The sequence below is a fragment of the Anomaloglossus baeobatrachus genome, chromosome 5, assembly GCF_048569485.1.
Source record: "Anomaloglossus baeobatrachus isolate aAnoBae1 chromosome 5, aAnoBae1.hap1, whole genome shotgun sequence".
Taxonomy (NCBI): Eukaryota; Metazoa; Chordata; class Amphibia; order Anura; family Aromobatidae; genus Anomaloglossus; species Anomaloglossus baeobatrachus.
In genome coordinates, this window is record NC_134357.1 from 397,633,126 (window position 1) to 397,654,306 (window position 21,181).

General features: G+C 45.9%; 1 protein-coding gene across 1 annotated transcript; it reads right to left on the reverse strand.

Moving 5' to 3' along the window:
- Positions 1 to 6,598: 6,598 nt before the first annotated feature.
- On the reverse strand, positions 6,599 to 13,726 carry LOC142310202 (keratin-like protein KRT222). The gene is made up of 3 exons (XM_075347687.1): positions 13,521 to 13,726; positions 10,625 to 10,730; positions 6,599 to 6,855 (listed from the first exon to the last, which is right to left on the reverse strand). The coding sequence occupies exons 1-3, from the start codon at positions 13,648 to 13,650 to the stop codon at positions 6,642 to 6,644; spliced, it is 450 nt and encodes a 149-aa protein (XP_075203802.1). The 5' UTR covers positions 13,651 to 13,726; the 3' UTR covers positions 6,599 to 6,641.
- Between the last annotated feature and the right edge of the window lie 7,455 nt (positions 13,727 to 21,181).

Consider the following 21,181-nt stretch of genomic DNA (forward strand, 5'->3'; position numbering starts at 1 on the left):
GGCACACATTCACCACAGTCGCGATGCTGCAGTGTCAATGTGAGTGTACAGCCTGCACAGTGCACACAGAACGAACTTGGGAACTTGTATTAACCAATTCATTCATATTTTATTGAAAGTTAAAGCTGAAAATTAGAGATTTTTTTTTCTTTCTTTTCGACTGTAAAGAATCTGCTGACACGAACGTTTCTTTGCTTAATTTTTCATTTCATATTTGCTAAAATGGAGAATATTTACAATAAACTTGTCGCAGACATGTCAGGAATGGATGCAGCAGAAGCATTTGAGCACCATTTTTGGTATTTTTCACACAGTTCTTGAGTGTTTGAGGTCTGGGTGTAATGTGGCACGTGCAGAGTCTTAGGGTATGTGCACACGTTGCTTTTTTTTCCCGCGCGGAAAAAAACGCACCCTCTGGCAGAGGGGAGAATTGTAAACAATGCTTTTTGAGAAACAACGCATCGAAAACGCATGCGTTTTTCATGCGTTTTTCATGCGTTTTTTTAGGTGCGTTTTTTAAGACTTGTCAGTGATAATAAAGTTGGTTGAACACAGACCTTTGGAAAAAAAAACCTGTGATGTCATTTCCTTCTCCACATTCTGTTTGGATAAATGGGAGGGCTTGGAATGGAAGGAGCACCATTTGAATTTTGGAAAAGTTGAAATAAACTTCGCGCACCAAGCCCCTTAGGTACCTATACGTCAGAAAACCCCCACAAGTGACCCCATTTTGGAATCTGCACCCATCAAGGATTTTATTCAGGAGTATATTAAGCATTTTGAATCCACAGCTACTTCACCCAAAATGTTGCTGTAGCAACAATATTCTCACTTTTAGGCCCGCTTCACATGTCAGTGAAAAACACTGACGTTTTTCACTGGCGTGTAAAACACGCACATGTCCCTCCGTGTGCCGTGAATCACGGCACACGTGGGTTGTCTAAGTGCAATCCGGGCTCCGGGCTCCGTTCTCCGTGGCCCGTGATTGCACTTAGAGATTAACTCACCTGCACCCGCTCCCGCTCTCCATGGTGCTGATCGCTCCCGCGGTGCAGCATCCGGCCGGCGCTGACCCCCGCAGCAGCTGCTTCCGGGTCGGCTGTGTCGTGCATCATGAATATGCGCGACAATAATGAGCCGGCACAGAAGGAACAGGGAGGACGGGCTGCAGAGGACATCGCTGGAGCCGGGTGAGTTAAAATGTTTTTTATTTTAAAAGCACGTTTTTTAAAAATGGACATGTCTCCGTGCGGCAATCACGCACACGCGGGTACGCCGCATGGAGACACGTGCAGTGAAAAATCACTGACGTGTGAGCAGACCCATTCATTATAATGGGTCTGCGTATGTCAGTGATCCTGGTACGTTTAAAAAAAAGCACAAACGTCCCAGAATCACTGACGTGTGAAAGGGGCCTAAGGCTATGTGGCCATGATCCAGCGACACGGCGTCTAGTACAGTGTCAGCCTTCCTGCAGCTGCCCATGCCCACGATTTGGGTTCAGGCTGCTGTGGAGCTCTATGCTACCTGCAGAGAACACTCGTCTCCGCAGCATAAATTGACATGCTGAGGCTCGGGAAGCCACGCTACCGGTCAGTTTATGCTGCGGAGAAAAGAAGCACAGTGGGCATGGGATCTCCAAAAATCCTTCCACTGTGCTTCTACTGCACAACGCAGCGTTATGGACGCAGGGAAAACACTCAGCGCCCATAACGCTGCAAACCCTGATTGTGGACACACAGCCTAAAAAGCGTCAATGGATGAAGGGATGTCAAATATATAGAACGTCCTACCCCCGCCTGCATATTCTAAGCTGGCACCTTTAGTACCTTTCATGTGGCACTAAAGGGTGCCTAGCTTAGTATTTATCCAATAAAAAAAAAAAAAAAAATGAAAAAAATGGCGTGGGGTCCCCCCTATTTTTGATAGCCAGTCAGGGTAAAGCAGACAGCTGTAGCCTGCAAACCACAGCTGGCAGCTTCATCTTGGCTGGTGATCAATTTGGAGGGCTCCCCATGTTTTTTTTTTTATTTATAAATAAAGAATAAAAAAAAAAATAACGTGGGGTCCCCCCAAATTAGATCACCAGCCAAGGTGAAGCTGACAGCTGGGGTCTGGTATTCTCAGGGTGGGAAGAGCCATGGTTATTGGACTCTTCCCAGCCTAAAAATAGCAGGCCGCAGCCGCCCCAGAAGTGGCGCATCCATTAGATGCGCCAATCCTGGCGCTTCGCCCCAACTCATCCCGCGCCCTGGTGCGTTGGCTAACGGGGTAATAAATGGGGTTGATACCAGATGTGTAATGTCACCTGGCATCAAGCCCAGCAATTAGTGATGTCACGGCGTCTATCAGACACCCGACATAACTAATTGACAGTAAACAAAAGCAAAAAAAGACAACAAAAAATGTTTTATTAGAAAAAACACTCCCCAAATCATTCCCTTGTTCTCCAATTTAATAAAAAAAAATGGGTCCGCAGAAATCCATATGGATGTCCCACGTCGGCTCTGGACCTTCTAGAATATGGGGGCACGTTCAGGAAACGTATCCCCCATTTTCTAGGAGGGCAGACCCTCCATTTGAGGAGAGTGGGTGCAAAAATCTGCACCCACTCTCCCCGGGTCACAGCTGCAGAGTGCGAGCAGCCAGCACAGCTCACACTGAACACTGTGCTGGCTGTCAGCTGCTCGGCACATGTGACCGGCCAGCGTGCACTGAAGGAGGAGGAGGGCCGCGGGGGATCAGCGCTGCGACCGGACAGGTATGTATGACACCGGGGGGAATAGGGGGTGAACGGGCAGGGCCTGGGGAACAGTTTTCTGTCGCATGTGTTATTGCACATGCGACAGAAATCATAGGAGCAGGGCGGCCGGTGCGCTACTGTGCGCGCGGCCATGTTGGATTTTCGGGAGGGGGGTCGGGGCGGGCACTTTGGCGACACCGGGGGCTTTGCCAGGAAGTGAGGTCAACAGGAAACCTCTTGACCTCACTTCCAGGTAAATGCCTGCGTTCTGGCGTGCCGACAAAGGCCGCGGACCGCAACAAGAAAGCAGGTCCATGCGTTGTAGCTGCGTTCTGACCCCACATCATTGATTTCAATGGGGGAGAGAACGCAGCCACAACGCACAAAAGAAGTGACATGCTGCTTTTCTTTCCGCACCGATTTTTGGCATCCAAAACGCTGCGGAAAGAAACGCAGCATGTGCACTGATTTTTCAGCTTTCCCATACACTTTGCTGGGAAAGCTGAACGCATGCAATTTGCCACTGAAACGCTGCGGTTCAAAACGCAGCGTTTCCGCGGTAAAAAACGCATCGTGTGCACACAGCCTTAATATGCAATGTGGGTGTCATATCGCGAGCGTCCTACTATACTGTATAACTGTCCTACAATGAGGTTCAGTCACAATCTTCTATCATGACAGGTTTCCATGGTGACCTACGTTTGCTTCAGTCAGACAGAGGGTCCAAGTCTGGGGGTCTTAAAATATGGCGCCAGGTACAGGTGGAGTAGTTCCTAGTTCTTTATTTTACACCACACTCAGCTCCCATCCCCTTAAAAATGGCCGGTGCTGCATTCACATGGCAGGACGTGACCCTGTGCAGTCTATCTTGCAGGCTCACAACAACCCTTCATCGCTGATTACCCTCACCTATGCTCGGAAAAATAGGGGTGTAGTTTACCTCTCGTGATCCCTATGTCTGCAGGGTATATTCAGGCTCATTCACATCAGATTCCCTGAAAATGCTCGTCCGGGAGGTCTCCAGAAAAAGGTGGAGATCCCTGGGAATCTTTAATTGGTTTTCCGAAAAACCCCTCTAACCCATTTGGAGTTTGTTTTAGCAAACAACAAAATGTCCTTTGCTTACTCTCCCTGGGTCCAATGCTGATCTTCTGCCGCTGCTCCCAGTGTCCATTGTCTGCAGCGCTGACATCACGTCTACAGTGCTACAGCCAATCAAAGAGCGCAGTGGTTCTGCCAGAGTTAACGCACGAGACGCTGAGATCACTGATTGGCTGCAGTGCTGTCAACATGCTGCTGACAATAACAGACACCAGTAGGAGTAGCGGAGACTCAGAGCTGGGCATGAGGAGTGAGTTAAGCAGAGTTTGCTTTTACACACACTGTAGCCGCAGGACAACACTTTATCAAAGGTCTCGGTTCCACTTGCGATTTTCACGGACGAGTGTAATCCGATAAAACATCATATTGCACTCACACCAGTGTTGCTCAATCAGGCAGTGTCTTTCTGCTATTGTTTCCTCAGCTCTAATCGTGCCGAAGATCAAATCGCAGCATGCTGCAAATGGCTACATAGATCGCACCAGACTTGCTAATGCAAGTCTACGGGTGCGAAAGAAATATCGCACAACATTACATACGCGTGTCATACAGATGCTAGGTGAGGAAAACCTACTCACTCACATACCACTTGCACAACACTCGCATGTCATATGGATGCTAGGTGAGAAAAAATATGTGCACCCACATGACATACGCAAGACCATACGCATGACACTCATTCCACGTTTTGGGAGTGATTATTTGTACGCAAGTGGATCCATACACAAAACCAGAAAATCCCTTTAAGGTACCGCCAATGACTCCTGGAAGCCAACACTTCAAGATGGCTTCTTTTGCATTACGTAGGATGCTTCATCATCAAACACAGCTAGGACGGTTTCATAAAGCTGATTAAACTGAAGCCAGAGATACCCTTCAAATAAAAGAGCATTGGTTGTTTTTGTTTTTATTTTGCTTGAGGCACTTTGGCCTGTGTCCTACATGCCGCCTTTCACCATAGCACACCTCCATGAGCAGCACATTTTCAATGCTGGCATTGATAACACAGGGTCAAGTATTCTCATGATTTGTTGGGTACCAGGATTTTAACTAGTGGGGTGAAATAATGACGTGCTGGAGGAGACCTGATGTAACGGAAAACCTGAGGGCATAAACATGGGTCAATACAGCCCTGAATACAGACTCACGTCCAATCACACATTTGGGGGAGGCTAATGACCTCTTAGGGCTAATGCGCACGTTGCGGACTTACATGCCTTTACGCTGCGTATAGCACTGCAGTGTAAATGCATGTGTCCTGCATCCCCTGCACAATCTATGTAGATTGTGCATGATATGTGCGCATATTGCTTTTATAAAGGCAGCGATTTGGATGCTAAAATTTTGACCCAAATTCGTGTGTTCATAAAATGAGCATGTCAATTATTCCGTGCGCTCTGGATGCAGCTCCCACTCTGTCTATGCCAGAGCGCATGAAATCGGATTTTTTTTAACAAAAAAAACTGCATCCATTATGCAATGTTTCTGCATAATGACGCACACATTTGCTGTCAGATCGCTGCAGAATATTCAGCAGTTACGTGCGCATGAGCCCTTAAAGAAGACGTCTAGTATCTTGTTCCCAAAACATCATCGGAGTGGTACATACTACTTACCAACTGTCCCAAATTTGCTCGGCCAAAAGGTTTGCAAAGTTTACAAAAATTCTGTTCTATAGTGGGCAATCTAGGATGGGTTGGTGGTGTTTTTGTAATAATCTCGCACCTGCACATTTAGGTCACCGGCGCGAGAGAGGGCAGCTGTTTTCTGCTCTGCCCGCGATACGGCAGAGCGTACGGCGCCTGCGCGAGCAGACCTAACTGCACAGGCGTGAGATTTGAAAATGCTACGAGGATGATGACGGAGGCGTCATCCCGTCAATCAAGAAAGGTGGACGGCGATCAGCGGCAGGAGGGGGATAAAGGAGCAGAAAATGAGCCCACCCATCTGGCCAACCAAGTTAATTAGCATACCTAACTGGAAAGGGAGTCAGGGCCAAGGTGCACCTTCATAGAATGCAGCCCAGGAGCTGCAAAAGGTGCTTCTTTTAGTTTAATAGGTAAAAATCTGGTGACAGGTTCCCTTTAATAGAAACAGCAGGAAGTACTAATGTGCACTGACTGTGACCATGGCCTCTGTCTTAAGGCCACTTTACACACAGCGACATCGCTAGTGATGTCGCTGGTGAACGTACCCGCCCCCGTCGGTCGTGCGTCATGGGAAAATCGCTGCTCATGGCGCATAACATCGCTTACACCCATCACACGTACTTACCTGCCTAGTGGCGTTGCTGTGGCCAGCGAACCGCCTCCTTTCTAAGGGGGAGGTTCGTGCAGCGTCACAGTGGCGTCACTAAGCGGCCGCCCAATAGAAGCGGAGGGGCGGAGATGAGCGGGCGAACATCCCGCCCACCTCCTTCCTTCCTCATTGCGGGCGGCCACAGGTAAGGTGAGGTTCCTCTTTCCTGCGGTGTCACACGTAGCGATGTGTGCTGCCGCAGGAACGACGAACAACCTGCGTCCTGCAACAGCAACGATAATCGGGAAAGGAACAACGCATTAACGATCAACGATTAGGTAAGTAATTTTGATCGTTAATGGTCGGTCGCTAACGAGGCCGGATGTGTGTCACGATTTCCGTGACCCCAACGACATCTCGTTAACGATGACGTTGCGTGTAAAGCGGCCTTTACAGTAATTGTGACAATCTCACAATAGCTTATGAGATGTATAAATCAAATCACATAAAAAAATGTTGTGTTCACGAATGCTGCTCTTTATTATAGTGGGTTTCCAGGTCATGGACTCGTTGCGGGAGTGCTGCATAATCGTTTCAGCATCGTCCGAACCTCTACATTGGGTAGATCGTCCGTCTTCTTGGAGGAACACCCCTCATCCTCTCTCTCAAGGTGAACTTCAAATAATAAGGATATGGATTTCTTTTTTAGTCGGGGATTATCCTTAAACAATGAACCTTCAAATTGATTGATGGTTTCATGAACTTTCTCAACTCTGCAAAATAGTTAAATGTATGGTTACTATTCTTACATACACTGCTACAGGTTACCACCCAGAATTTCACACTGTGTTATTATTCCTGTGGTAGTCACAAGGGAAATTTTTGTTTTGGCTGCATTTTTTCCAAAGCAGTATCCTGAATGCTTTTCTGTGGCTTATTTACAAGGGTCAGATTCAGTAGAACGGCTTATGTTGGGTATCAGGAGAGGGACGTGACAGCCATGACTGAGTGTGAGGTTCCTGATTGTGGTGACTTGTTTATGTGAGCTGACTTTCTATGTCCATCATATGATATACTGTGTCCTTTAGTATTGGAGGATCTGCTTCATCATGTAGCCTAAACAGTAGGCACATATGCACAGTCCTACAGATTTTACATACTGTTTACCACTGGGATAGTTATCATAGTGGTTGGGTAGACTAGGGGTGGGACAAATAGACCAATGCATACATGGCCATGCCTCAGATTTGAAAATTCAAAGATACTGGGCATTATGGACTTCTACCCACTTTTTTCAAGTTATGTCACATGCCACAGCCCAAATAGAAATGCTGAAACGAAAAGGGTGCAAACATCTTGTTTTAAGGTTAGGTTTAGCCATCCAGGAGCAATGTGGGAAAGGGTAGTTGTCAGGGGCGGGGGCCAGCTTCCCTGTCGCGGGGGCTGCTCGGGGAGATCGCGCTCGGATCCGGTGCCTCCTCGCTCCTTGCCTTTGAGTGAAAGGGGGAATTGGGTTTCTTTCGGGATGTGGAGAGTTCGTGACGCCACCCACGGGTTGTGGTGATGGTGGGCACCACCGCTGCTGGTGACGGGGTTCCTGGGAGCGATGGCGTGGAGCAGCTAGGTGTTGACTACTCCGTGGGTAGGGGCTGGTGGTCCCGGGGCCCGATAGGAGGGAGGAGGATTCCGCAGGATGGGTTCTGGCCGGGTGCAGGGTTGCGGTGCAGCGCAGCGCGGTGCCGGATGGCACTGTTGTACTCACGATTAAACCACACAGAGTCACTGGTACACTAGGAACTGCCGGTGTCCGCAGCCTTCGGTACGGAGGGTGTTTTTGGGATCCCACACAAGGTACAGCAGACCCCTGTTCTTGCCCTGCTTCCAGATGCCTCTTTCTCCTGCCTTGTTCTCCACTCTCTCCTCAGTCGGGAACGAGGAGCCCACTCCCCCTGCAGTGATCCGGGTCTTCCCTTGATGCCGGCGGGCCGCTACCCTGTCCCGGTCACCTCAGGCCCCTTCCTCACACTTCCCTTCCTTACAGCAGCCAGGAGCTATCCTCCCCTGGTCTGTTCTCTTCACTCTCCTCACTCACTCTGCTCCAGCCTTTCCCCCCGCTGCTCTGTTTAGCTCTTACACTGGGGGGGGGGCTGTCCTGCTGCACTGGTGTCGGATCAGGTTACCAAGGAGGAGAATGGCCTGCACTTTGCTGGATTTCTGCAGGCTCTGTGACACCCAGGTTTTGCCAGGGCATCACATATTGGCTTAATGCATATTTGTTTAACCCCTGTTCCTCCCGACTTCACCATACACATTCATGCTCTGGTAAGCATGCATCATTTTTTTTAATGGGAAAAGGAAAATATATTGGTGCCAGACATATCTATCAGTTGCTCATTATTTTTCATGGACAATGGATTGGGCATGTTGAACTCTAACATGGCACATCAGCTATCTCTCATGACCCCCCCATACACATGAACATTCGGTTTGGCTGAGTACTCTTCTGATTTCAAAAGGGAAAGCAGAAAAAGCCACTACCAAATGGCTCTGGCAGCATCTTGCCTCCTAAAGTACAAGAGGAGTTAAGGCCACGTCACACGCAGTGATATCGTTAACGATATCGCTAGCGATTGTACCCGCCCCCGTCGTTTGTGCGTCACGGGCAAATCGCTGCCTGTGGTGCACAAAATCGTTTGGACCCGTCACACGGACTTACCTGCTTAGCGATGTCGCTGTTGCCGGCGAACTGCCTCTTTTCTAAGGGGGGGTTCGTGTGGCGTCACAGCGGCGTCACTAAGTGGCCGCCCAATAGAAGCGGAGGGGCGGAGATGAGCGGCCGTAAAAGCCCGCCCACCTTCTTCCTTCCTCATTGCCGTCGGCCGAAGGTAAGCTGCAGTTCGTCGTTCCCGCGGTGTCACACGTAGCGATGTGTGCAACCTCACGAACGACGAACGACCTACGACCTCAACAATCAATGATATTTTGAAAGTAAACTATGTGTCAACGATATGGTGAGTATTTTTGATCGTTAACGGCCGTTCGTTGGAGTCACATGCAACAACGCCGGATGTGTTTCACGGAATCCGTGACCCCGGTGATATATCGTTAGATAAGTCGTTGCGTGTGACGGGGCCTTTAGTTTCTTAAAATTCAAACTACCTGATCCTTTTCTCTCAGACATCAAGGTGAGAAAGTCAGGAGGCCCCCATACACGTTAAACTGGCACACAATCCCTCTAGTCTAATCTGTTTGGGGGCTTAAAGTCTTTCTTTTTTGTTTCTCATTCCTTTTGAATTTATTTGGCTCATAAATCTGAATAATAAATTACAGTCGCATCCAAAGAACGCTTAGTGTAAAACCACCAAATTTCATATAGGGCCAGAATGAGCGCGGTATAAGTGTAGGCCTAGACATATCAGGCTTTGTAAGGGGTGAAGGCTAGGAAGGGTTATTTTGTTGTTTTCAATTATAGATGAGCAGATCGATTCGTGAGACTCTGGTCCAGGTCAGTGATTTCTGGCGGCTAGGAATGAGTCCCTCGAATCTCTTACATTCTGGCATCCCCAGCATGGCATTTTATTTGTCAGGGCTGTGTGATGTGACCAGAGTCCCACAAATCAATCCACTCATCTCTATTACGGTACATTGAGATGGGAGGAGTAATGACAATTTTATCACACAGAGTTTGGGTTGATTTGGGATTAGTTAGGAACGATCTGGAAAAAGGTTTGGATTTAGGCACCTTTCAAGAACAAGAGGAAAAGCTGAGGAATATCTAAATTCGTGTAGGTTCAGAGAAGTCTGTTCCATTAGATTTGGTGGTGGATCGGGGGTTATTGGAGGTTTCTTTTTTTTGTTTGTTGTTTTTTTTTTTTTAAAAAACAGTCATAGCAGCTAGCAGTGAGAACATCAGGGATGGCCTTGATTAATGTGGTTGGGGTCCCATTGGAGGTATGGTGAGCCATCTCTATTGAGGTATGGTTGTGTTCTTCATGGATAGGTTACAGTAAACAAGTTAAACTGGTAGAATGGGCCATCCCATGATATTTTTGTCAGCTTTGAGTTGGAGCCGTGACCAGTGGATCAAGGGGATAATGAACAAGGTGCTGCCCGGTTTGGACTATTCAGGTTCTCCTCAGTTGACAATATTGTATGTAATGTTGTTAGGTTCATTTAAATTAACATTTACGGTGTTTGTATTTTGGAAATGTGATTAATGCTGCTGGGGCCACATATTTCCTTGTCACTCAGCATTTATGGTTGTAATAATTGACTATCGTAGAGTCTTTTACAATACCCTAGTGATAGGCAGGGGACATTGGTAATCCAAGAAAATTGCAAAGGTATATTGTTACTCTGGTTTTTGAAAACCACAGATTTTCTGCAGTAACAAAACCTTCACAAAACATGTGTGAACATACGCTGATGTATTGTGTAATGAATATGACCTGATGTGACGAGATGTATTGGGCCATTATCATTATCCTGGCCTACTATCGTAGTGTACATTAGGACCGGACTCATGTCTTAGTGAACACTTACTTTAATGTGCCCATGGCTAGTATACTGTCTTCAGTAAAATGTATACTCAGCTCTGGTTGATTTTTTGCAGCCTCACTACTACGTTCTTCAATCTTCATTACAGAGCCTGTAAATGTACAAATATAATAATTTGCTCTTCTTTTTTTTCTAGATAAACAATAGAAAAATGGTATGTCTTCTTTAAGCTGGGTTCACACATAGCGACAACGACGTCGCTGTTACGTCACCATTTTCTGTGACGCAACAGCGACCTTGTAAGTCGCTGTTATGATCGCTGCTTAGCTGTCAAACACTGAAGACGCAGCAGCGATCATAACGACAAGCGTCGCTGTGGAAGTGATGCTGCGCTTGGTAACTAAGGTAAATATCAGGTAACCAACCAAAGTGCTTCTCTGGTTACCCGATATTTACCTTGGTTACAAGCGCACACCGCTTAGCGCTGGCTCCCTGCACTCATAGCCACAGTACACATCGGGTTAGTAAGCAAACCTTTGCTTATTTCCCGATGTGTACTCTGGCTGTGTGCAGGGAGGAGGGAGTCAGCAGCACTGGCAGCGTGAGAGCGGTGGACGCTGTAACTAAAGTAAATATCGGGTAACCAAGGAAAGAGCTGCTTGGTTACCCAATGTTTACCGTGGTTGCAGCTTACCGCAGGCTGCCAGACGTCGGCTCCCTGCTCACTTCAGTTTGTCGCTCTCTCGCTGTCACACACAGCGATGTGTGCTTCACAGCGGGAGAGCAATGTCCAAAAAATGAAGCAGGACATTCAGCAACGACCGGCGACCTCACAGCAGGGGCCAAGTCGTTGCTAGATGTCACACACAGCGACAGCGACGGGTCGTCGCTGCTACGTCACAGAAAATGGTGAGGTAACAGCGACGTCGTTGTCGTTATGTGTGAACCCAGCTTTAGAGCGTAGTAGGGTTGACTAAGGCGGGCTTTGCACACTACGACATCGCAGGTGCGATGTCGGTGGGGTCAAATTGAAAATGACGTACTTCCGGCATCGCATGCGACATCGTAGTGTGTAAAGGCTCGATGATACGATTAACGAGCACAAAAGCGTCGTAATCGTATCATCGGTGCAGCGTCGGCGTAATCCATTATTACGCTGACGCGACAGTCCGATGTCATTCCTCGCTCCTGCGGCAGTGCACATTGCTGTGTGTGAAGCCGCAGGAGCGAGGAACATCTCCTACCGGCGTCACTGCGGCTTCCGTAGGATATGCGGAAGGAAGGAGATGGGCGGGATGTTTACATCCCACTCATCTCCTACCCTCCGCTCCGATTGGCCGCCTGGCGTGTGACGTCGCTATGACGCCGCACGACACGCCCCCTTAACAAGGAGGCGGCTCGCCGGCCAGAGCGACGGTCGCAGGACAGGTGAGTCCATGTGAAGCTGCCGTAGCGATAATGTTCGCTACAGCAGCTATCACAAGGAAATCGCTGCTGTGACGGGGGCGGGTACTATCGCGCTCGGCATCGCAGCATCGGCCTGCGATGTCGCAGCGTGCAAAGTACCCCTTAGTGCTGATCTCATACATTGCCTACATAGGGCCTATTTCAGGGTCAGACAGGGTCCGGTATCTGGCTCGGCACATAGGTGCAGAATCTATCTAGGGTGGTGAGGGAAGCCAGAGGCCAGCGGTAGGTTTGGTCAGGGGTCATCATCTCCCCCTTTCCTAGACAGAGAATTTCCCTTCCCTTTCACTTGGTATTTCCTCGTACCTAGCATGACAGTTTTTCGTTATGATACAGTTTTTGCTCCAAAAACTCTATCAAAACTTGCATGTGTGATTCCAGATTACTGTACAGTTGAATTAATACATAAGTTGCGGGTAAAATATATCTTTGTACCGTGTTAGCCAGTAGAGATAAAAAAAATTTGTTTAAAAGAACTGAGAGTCCTCAGTGGTTGATACCTTTTAATGGCTAACGGAAAAGATGGTAATAATAGCAAGCTTTCAAGACTACTCAGGTCTCACCATGCCTGATGAAGGGACCCGAGTAGTCTCGAAACCTTGCTATTATTACCATCTTTTCAGTTAGCCATTAAAAGGTATCAACCACTGAGGACTCTCAGTTCTTTTAAACAAACTTTTTTTTACATAAGTTGTGAAAATTCCACTTTGAAAATTATATCTATAATCCTTCCTATTTAACCTCATAATGGGAGTGTGTCAGGAGGATTTCACACCCCAAAGTATTTATAAAAAATTGGTTGAAAGAGCTGAAGTCCTCAGTGGTTGATACCTTTTAATGGCTAACGGAAAAGATGGTAATAATAGCAAGCTTTCCAGACTACTCAGGTCTCTTCATCAGGCATGGTATAACACAAAATCTGAAGAGTCACATATTTTTCTTATCCAAATGCACTGGACAGCGACATATTTTTCTTATCCAAATGCACTGGACAGCGACATATTTTTCTTATCCAAATGCACTGGACAGCGACACTATCAAAGTATTTATATGCACATGCAGCTCTTTTAAAGACCAGACCAGCAATACCTTCACATGGAGAGTCTGTTCCCTTGTTACTGAGAAATCAGTGTTTGACGTGATATACAAATAAGCCTAAAGAGCTCTTGTTGGAGGAAATGGCAAATGGCTATGGTAGATCTGAAGCCTCTGCCACTCCAGCTCTATTCACCGCCTAGTGTTGCCTCCTCTGATTGACTTACAGCCTCTATGCTGTGTGACTTCAGATAAAGGAACCATCAGTCAAGCAGGGATAGGCAGCAATGGGTGGAGAATAGAGCTGGAGTGACGGAGGCTTCATATTTATCATATCCATTTGCATTTACCATTTCCTCCAACATTGTTATTTAGAGCAGCATATGAAATACCAATCTGCTTTATGTGTCCTGTATGTATAACAATCATGAACTCATGCCTGTTAAATCCATGCCGCTCCATTGGTATTGTACAATTCCCATGCACTTAGTGTCTTCATTAGTGGTGTTCCCTTCTTTACTCATGGGAGCTTTACTTCCAGACTGGCCAGGGTCTTGTTCAGTTGACATCTTGAGATATGTTACCTCCTCTTGTGTTTAATGGCTGCTCAGAATCCTGGTCAGATTAATCACTTTATAGGAAGTGTTCTATTTCCATGGCGCCGGTGCATTGTGAGGATCACATGACATCACCGGTCTACAATTCACCATTCCTGGGTATGAATGAAAAACGCTGACTCTTATTGATGAAAAATCAGCAAGTTTATTTAAAATTGCCTGTTATCATCCACACCTCATCATTACATGTCGCATTTAATAAAACCTCTTCTTTTAACAATGATGGATCCGTTATGCTCCCCCCCATTGTAACCTTGTATTACCTATACACACACACACAAAACTAGGCTCTATAAGTACAATAAGCTGTAAAGCTATACATTAATATAATAAAACACAATGGTCAAGGCGATTACATTCAGTAAGCCGGATATTGCTAAAAAGGCAAAGCTATGAAGCAGCCTTGATTAGATGAGGACTCAGAGAAGCATCTCCAGCAGTGCATTATATAGCCTGCGTACATAGATTACAATACTAGTCAGCAGGTAGCGATTGCATAATGAATTGCAATGTCAGAAATGTATCTGTCAAACAATACACTCTTTGCATGCCGAGTGGAGGATTTTCCTCCTGTGTCCATGTCTTCTGCTATGATGGAACTACTGTAGAAATATCCCAAGCAACCACGACTACTATCAGGGTGTCTCTTCAGGCCTTCCCCCTATGCCAAGCCAAAGTTTGCCACATGTGGGTATTTAAAGTCAATTTCCAAGCATAGACTTGGCCTCAACCCTTTCCTGAATTCTGATTTTGTCCCATTGCTGCATATTTGAGGTTCCTGAGACCTTTACTACCGGTAAGATACCTGTCTCTTGCTGGGTAACGTATCCCTACAGTTTATAATCCTGATCCTTGTATTATAAAATGTCTCCTCTTCTGACCTGAGTGAGGATTTTATCATGTCTAGAATATAGCTCAGGATGTGTCATAATGGCACCCAAGGTTTTAAATGGTGACTACCTGAATGGACTAAATCAACCATAATTCTGGAATTGGTGGCCTCCTAGTTATAAACAGACTGTATGATAGGCTGGCATTAGGTCAATGATCCTAAAGGTTCTGGTGAAAACAAAACCTTTAACTACATAGGTGACTTAGTCATGTGCCTATTTCATAGACAGGGCTCGGGGTATGGAAATGCTGGTGCCATGTGAACAATACCCAATAAAATCACTGCTGCAGCATAAGAGGTTTCTTGTAGGCCCACTGGGTTCGATCGAGCATAGAATCTGTTCTTATTAGTGGTGGTAAAGAAATTGTGCAGAAAGGATCTACACATGGGGTAGTATTGTATGGCTTTGTATACATCAGGGGCTTAAACTTGCCCTCTGAATGTGACTAATGACTATTGGTAACCTGAGGTAAAGAAGTACCCACTTTTTTGTATTAGGGATTGTGTTCACAGGCAACTACCTGTTCCTCCTTTTGAGGTGTCACCCAGAATTTAATAAGCCAAGGCACAACATTCTGGCTTTGAGGGTCAAATAATATGGACCTTTTGGAGAAGACTTAAAATAGATTGTATGAGACACTAGGAATGGTCTTGGGGTTACAAATCATAAAAGTATAGAATGTCATCTCAACAACATAGATGAAGACCAAACAGTCTTCTTCGGTGGCAGGTTCTACCTAAACTTACCACCGCTTTGCCAGGCAATGCAAATGTTTGCAGAGTGTTTTAATTCAGGACTCTGTTCTATCTCCTGCTCTAAAATTGCACGAGGGCTTAATGTGTTTTGTAACATTATTAACCTATTTCTTGTCTGCATCATTTAACTGTTATACATCAACACTCACAAGTCTTTATACATGGATTTATGGCAGCTGGTATACAAATGTTTCATAGAAGCCATTCCACTTCAAAAATTGATATTATTTTTACGGTTTATGCTGGTGAATATTCTGGTTCTCGATAAGTTTTCACTTTTAGCTTGAAAATGAGACTGCATGCACCATACATTGTGATTGGGTCAATCCTTTCCTTCATCACTAGCAAAAAGTTCTGGCCACTTCTCTTCTAGCATCAGGAGACCTAAAAGAACAATCCTAATAAAACCTATATATTATGTCACGGCATGTCTCCTACGAGGCCCGACGAAGCAGAGTATGACAAAATTGACTCCTTTATTTGTATCAGCTACACAGGCCTTGTACTCATTGTAACACAGTCTATCAGTTTTGTCTGCATCAAGGGGCAAAGAGTAGGAAACATCTTAAATATTTAAAAGATTTTTCCCAAAAGAACAAGTTATCTCCTATTTTTAGGATCACTGGGTGTCTGAACACTGTAGTGATGTGCCAGTCACCACCGATCCGAGACAAAGAGCCAGCTCCCTGCTGAGAATGACGAGAGAAGACACACCAGTGAGAGCAACTAAATTCTCTTAATGGCTCTCACTGTAAAATTTCGGTGTTCGGCATACAAAACCCGGCCCACCTGAACAAACCCCGCCCACTTGCAATTAAATTGATAAGTGGGGTGGGCGGGGTTAGTTCAGGTGGAGTTTGGTCACGGGTGGGAGGGGTACTGGCCGCGTTAACATCATCTTAAATATGTTTGCCTAGGGTGAGCACATATTTAATAGGGGTCAATTTTGGATCCAAAAGATTCGGTTCTTTTTGGCGAGCAGAGCCAAAGGAGCTGGATCACCAAAAAGAGCCTCACTGTCCATCACTAGAGCACTGAGACCAGGCTCTGCAGAGCTCCACCCTGTGTGGAACTGAGGTATGCCTGCTAGGCCCCTGCTCCATTCAATGTCTAAGGGATTGCCGGAGAAATCCAAGTACGGGTAAGTTCACACAGTGCGTTTTTCGCGGCGTTTTTGCGCAGTTTTCGGGTGCGTTTTTGCTCAGAAAACTGCATGACTTTGCTTCCCCAGCAAAGTCTATGAGTTTTCATTTTTGCTGTCTGCACACAGCGTTTTTTTTCAGCTGCGTTTTTGTGGTGCCACAAAAACGCAGCATGTGAATTATTCCCGCGTTTTTCACTGCGCTTTTCATCCATTCAGTGCAATGGGATGTTGAAAGACGCAATGGGAAACGCAAATAGGTGCGTTTTTGTGCGTTTCTAAGACCAAAAACGCAGCTATAAACGCAGGAGGTGTGTAGTAAAGTGACGTGTACAGGAAGAGGATTCCTTCTGTCAGTAAACACAGAAGCGTGAAGCCTCCCGGTACCGTCACCGCCGCTTCCACCTCCCGTCCTGTGCATGTCAGCTGCCGTTCGGCATCATGTACGGGCAAGAGGTGGAAGCGGCTGCGAAAACAAAAGTGAACAGTAGAAAAAAAAATGTCATACTCACCTGTCTGCAGGGTCCCGGTGCCATGCCCGCACCCAGCTCCTCCTCCCGGTACCGCCGCTCTGGGTGTGTGCAGTCTCCCCGGGTACGTATGCCTGCAGGATGCAGGACCTGGCGATGGATCACCTGATGCAGTCACCTGACGCATCAGCTGATCGTAAGTCTCGGGGTGACGCCAGCGGCAGGCCGGTTTAACCTATCAGCGGATGCGTCAGGAGACTTCATCCCTGATTACCGGCAGCTCCTGCAGCAATCGGAGAGGATCAGACTCCGCTCCAGGAGCTGCCGGTAATCAGCACATAAGTGAGTATTTTTTTTTTTTTTGCACCGATGCATCTGCTGATTGTATAAATGGCTTTTATACAAATCGGCTGCTGTGTGATGTGATTCAGGCACTTGAACCTGACACATCATCTGATCGCTTTGCCTTCCAGCAAACCGATCAGATGATATTGGATCCGGATTGGACGGCGCAGGACCCTGACCCAGGATTACTGCGGAGGGGGGTTCTTTATTTTAATAAAGATGGAGTCACTAATTGTGTTGTGTTTTATTTCTAATAAAAATATTTTTCTGTGTGTTGTGGTTTTTTTTATCTTTACTAGAAATTCATGGTGGCCATGCCTAATATTTTCGTGACACCATGAATTTCGGGCTTAGGGCCAGCTGATAATATACAGCTAGCCCTAACCCCATTATTACCCAGTGAGCCACCCGGCATCAGGGCAGCTGGAAGGGTTGGATACAGCACCAGAAGATGGCGCTTCTATGAAAGCGCCATTTTCTGGGGTGGCTGCGGACTGCAATTCGCAGCGGGGGTGCCCAGAAAGCATGGGCACCCTGCACTGTGGATTCCAATCCCCAGCTGCCTAGTTGTACCCGGCTGGACACAAAAATATGGCGAAACTCGCGTCATTTTTTTTTAATTATTTCATGAAATTCATGAAATAATTAAAAAAAAAAGGGCTTCTCTATATTTTTGGTTCCCAGCCGGGTACAAATAGGCAGCTGGGGGTTGGGGGCAGCCCGTACCTGCCTGCTGTACCCGGCTAGCATACAAAAATATGGCGAAGCCCACGTCATTTTTTTTGTTTGGGGGGGCAAAGAAATCCTGCATACAGTCCTGGAAGGAGGATGCTGAGCCTTGTAGTTCGACAGCTGCTATCTGCTCTCCTGCATACACTATTGGATGGAGGATGCTGAGCCTTGTAGTTTGACAGCTGCTGTCTGCTCTCCTGCATACACTATTGGATGGAGGATGCTGAGCCTTGGAGGTCTGCTCCCCCTGACTCTCCCTCCAGCATACAGTCCTGGATGGAGCATGCTGAGCCTTGTAGTTCTGCAGCTGCTGTCTGCTGTCCTGCATACACTATTGGATGGAGCATGCTGAGCCTTGTAGTTCTGCAGCTGTCTGCTCTCCTGCATACACTAGTGGAGAATGAAGAAAATATTGAAGAAGGAAATGACATCAGACCTTTTTTTTTTGGTTTACTGATAAAAAACGCATAAAGACGCAGTGAGCAAAAATGCAGCAAAACGCAGCAAAAAACGCACCAAGTGCGTTTTTGCCGCGTTTTTTCGACGCGGGTGTGTTTTTGTGCGGGTTTTGCCGCAAAAACGCACAAAAATGCAGCGTCAAAAAAACGCAGTGTGTGAACCTTGCCTATAATGTTTGTTTTGTTTTTCTGTCAGTCCCACAGACACTTAGTAGAAACCTATCATGTACACCTCCACTCTATTCAAGATCGGGCTGCAGATTCCATTCCTCATTTTCCTGGGCTGCTGAGGATCTAAGGGATAAGTTGATGAACACTCCACCACTCCTGTGGTCCTCGCTGGCCATCCCAATGTGTCAATTGCAACTAATTACTAGCCTTCACAGTCATGTACATGATGGAGACATCACTACTCCAGTGATTGACTGCAGTGGTCAAAAGACTAATAGTCTGGACATTATGACTTCCTATACCAATCGGGTCCCGTAGAGTGGCAGAGTTAGACTGGTGGGGGTTACAAGGGGTAAGTAATGCTTATATCATAATTTTAGAACAATGCCTATTTTTTGGCAATTTAAAAAAAAAAAAAAAAATCCAAGTAAACTCCATTTATGACCTGTGAACACATGTACCTCCCCGATTAGGAAACCATGTGCACTACATTAGGACGTTATGTTATTTCAGTGCAACAAAGGTGGAAAAAATTACAAAGTCTGCACGATATACGTATATTTTATATAGAAGACACATACCAGATGCAGGAAATGTTACTTTCGCAGTTGATTCTGAAAATGTCGAAAAAATAACTATAAATGCTCCATAAATATTAAGGGTTTAAAGGGAAGTAACAAAACTGTGATATATTAAGTAAATAATATAAAGAATGTATGTGTCATCATATTACATGGTAGCAGAATGAGATGTAACTATAACATGTAATTATGATTACTATTAAGGTTAATTGGTTAATTAAGAAGAAATTAATTATCAGTAGTAAAGAAAATTATAACCCTATTGTTTTACAGTCACATGGAGGCTTTCATGAGCAGCGGACGTCCCATTGTGGTCTTAGATGTGAGTCACTGTCTGCATCATCGATGGCCACAATTAGTTTTAGTCAATCAGGGCATACACAGTGGGGGAAAAAAGTATTTAGTCAGCCACCAATTGTGCAAGTTCTCCCACTTAAAAAGATTAGAGAGACCTGTAATTGACATCATAGGTAGACCACAACTATGAGCGACAAAATGAGAAAACAAATCCAGAAAATCACTTTGTCTGATTTGGCAAGATTTTTTTTGGAAATTATGGTGGAAAATAAGTATTTAGTCATCTAAAACCAAGCAAGATTTCTGGCTCTCACAGACCTGTAACTTCTTCTTTAAGAGGCTCCTCTGTCTTCCACTCATTACTTGTAGTAATGACACCTGTTTGAACTTGTTATCAGTATAAAAGACACCTGTCCACAACCTCAAACAGTGATACTCCAAACTCCACTATGATGAAGACCAAAGAGCTGTCGAAGGACACCACAAACAAAATTGTAGTCCTGCACAATGGCTGGGAAGACTGAATCTGCAATAGGCAAGCAGCTTGGTGTGATGAAATAAATTGTGGGAGCAGTAATAAGAAAGACCACTGATAATCTCCCTCGATCTGGGACTCCATGCAAGATCTCACCCCGTGGTTTCAAAATGATCACAAGAACGGTGAGCAAAAATCCCAGAACCACACGGGGTGACCTAGTGAATGACCTGCATAGAGCTGGGACCAGCTCTAACATCGTAACAAAGGCTACCATCAGTAACACAGTACGCCGCCAGAGGCTCAGATCCAGCATTGCCAGACGTGTTCCCCTGCTTAAGCCATTACATGTCCGGGCCCATCTGAAGTTTGCTAGAGAGCATTTGAATTATCCAGAAGAGTATTGGGAGAATGTCATATGGTCTGATGAAACCAATGTAGAACTATTTGGTAGAAACACAAGTCGTCATGTTTGGAGGAGACAGAATGCTGAGCTGCATCCAAATAACACCATACCTACTGTGAAGCATGGGGGTAGAAACATCATACTTTGGTGCTGTTTTTCTGCAAAGGGACCAGGACGACTCATCTGTGTACATGAAAGAATGAATGGGGCCATGTATCATGAGATTTTGAGTGCAAACCTCCTTCTATCAGCAAAGGCATTGAAGATGAAACGTGGCTGGGTCTTTCAGCATGATAATGATCCCAAGCACACCGCCAGGGCAACAAAGGAGTGGCTTCATAAGAAGCATATGAAGGTCCTTGAGTGCCCTAGCCAGTCTCTAGATCTCAACCCAATAGAAAACCTTTAGAGGGAATTGAAAGTCCGTGTTGCCCAGTGACAGGCCCAAGACATCACTGCTCTAGAGGAGATCAGCATGGAGGAGTGGGCCAACATACCACCAACAGTGTGTGCCAACCTTGTGAAGACTTACAGAAAACATTTGACCTCTGTCATTGCCAACAAAGGATATATAACAAAATATTGAGATGAACTTTTGTTATTGACCAAATACTTATTTTCCACCATAATTTTTAAAAACCAAAGCTCTTGCCAAATCAAACAAGGAGATTTTGTGGATTTGTTTTCTCATTTTGTTTCTCATAGTTGTGGTCTACCTATGATGTCAATTACAGGCCTCTCTCATCTTTTTAAGTGGGA

Coding starts and splice junctions, on each gene's coding strand:
- LOC142310202 (XM_075347687.1), bottom strand. CDS start 13,650: ATGTCAACTGAACAAGACCCTGGCCAGTCTGGAAGTAAAGCTCCCATG. Junction 10,731..13,520: donor GAGCGGCATGGATTTAACAG/GCATGAGTTCAT, acceptor GTACATTTACAG/GCTCTGTAATGAAGATTGAA. Junction 6,856..10,624: donor CTAGCCATGGGCACATTAAA/GTAAGTGTTCAC, acceptor ACTATTTTGCAG/AGTTGAGAAAGTTCATGAAA.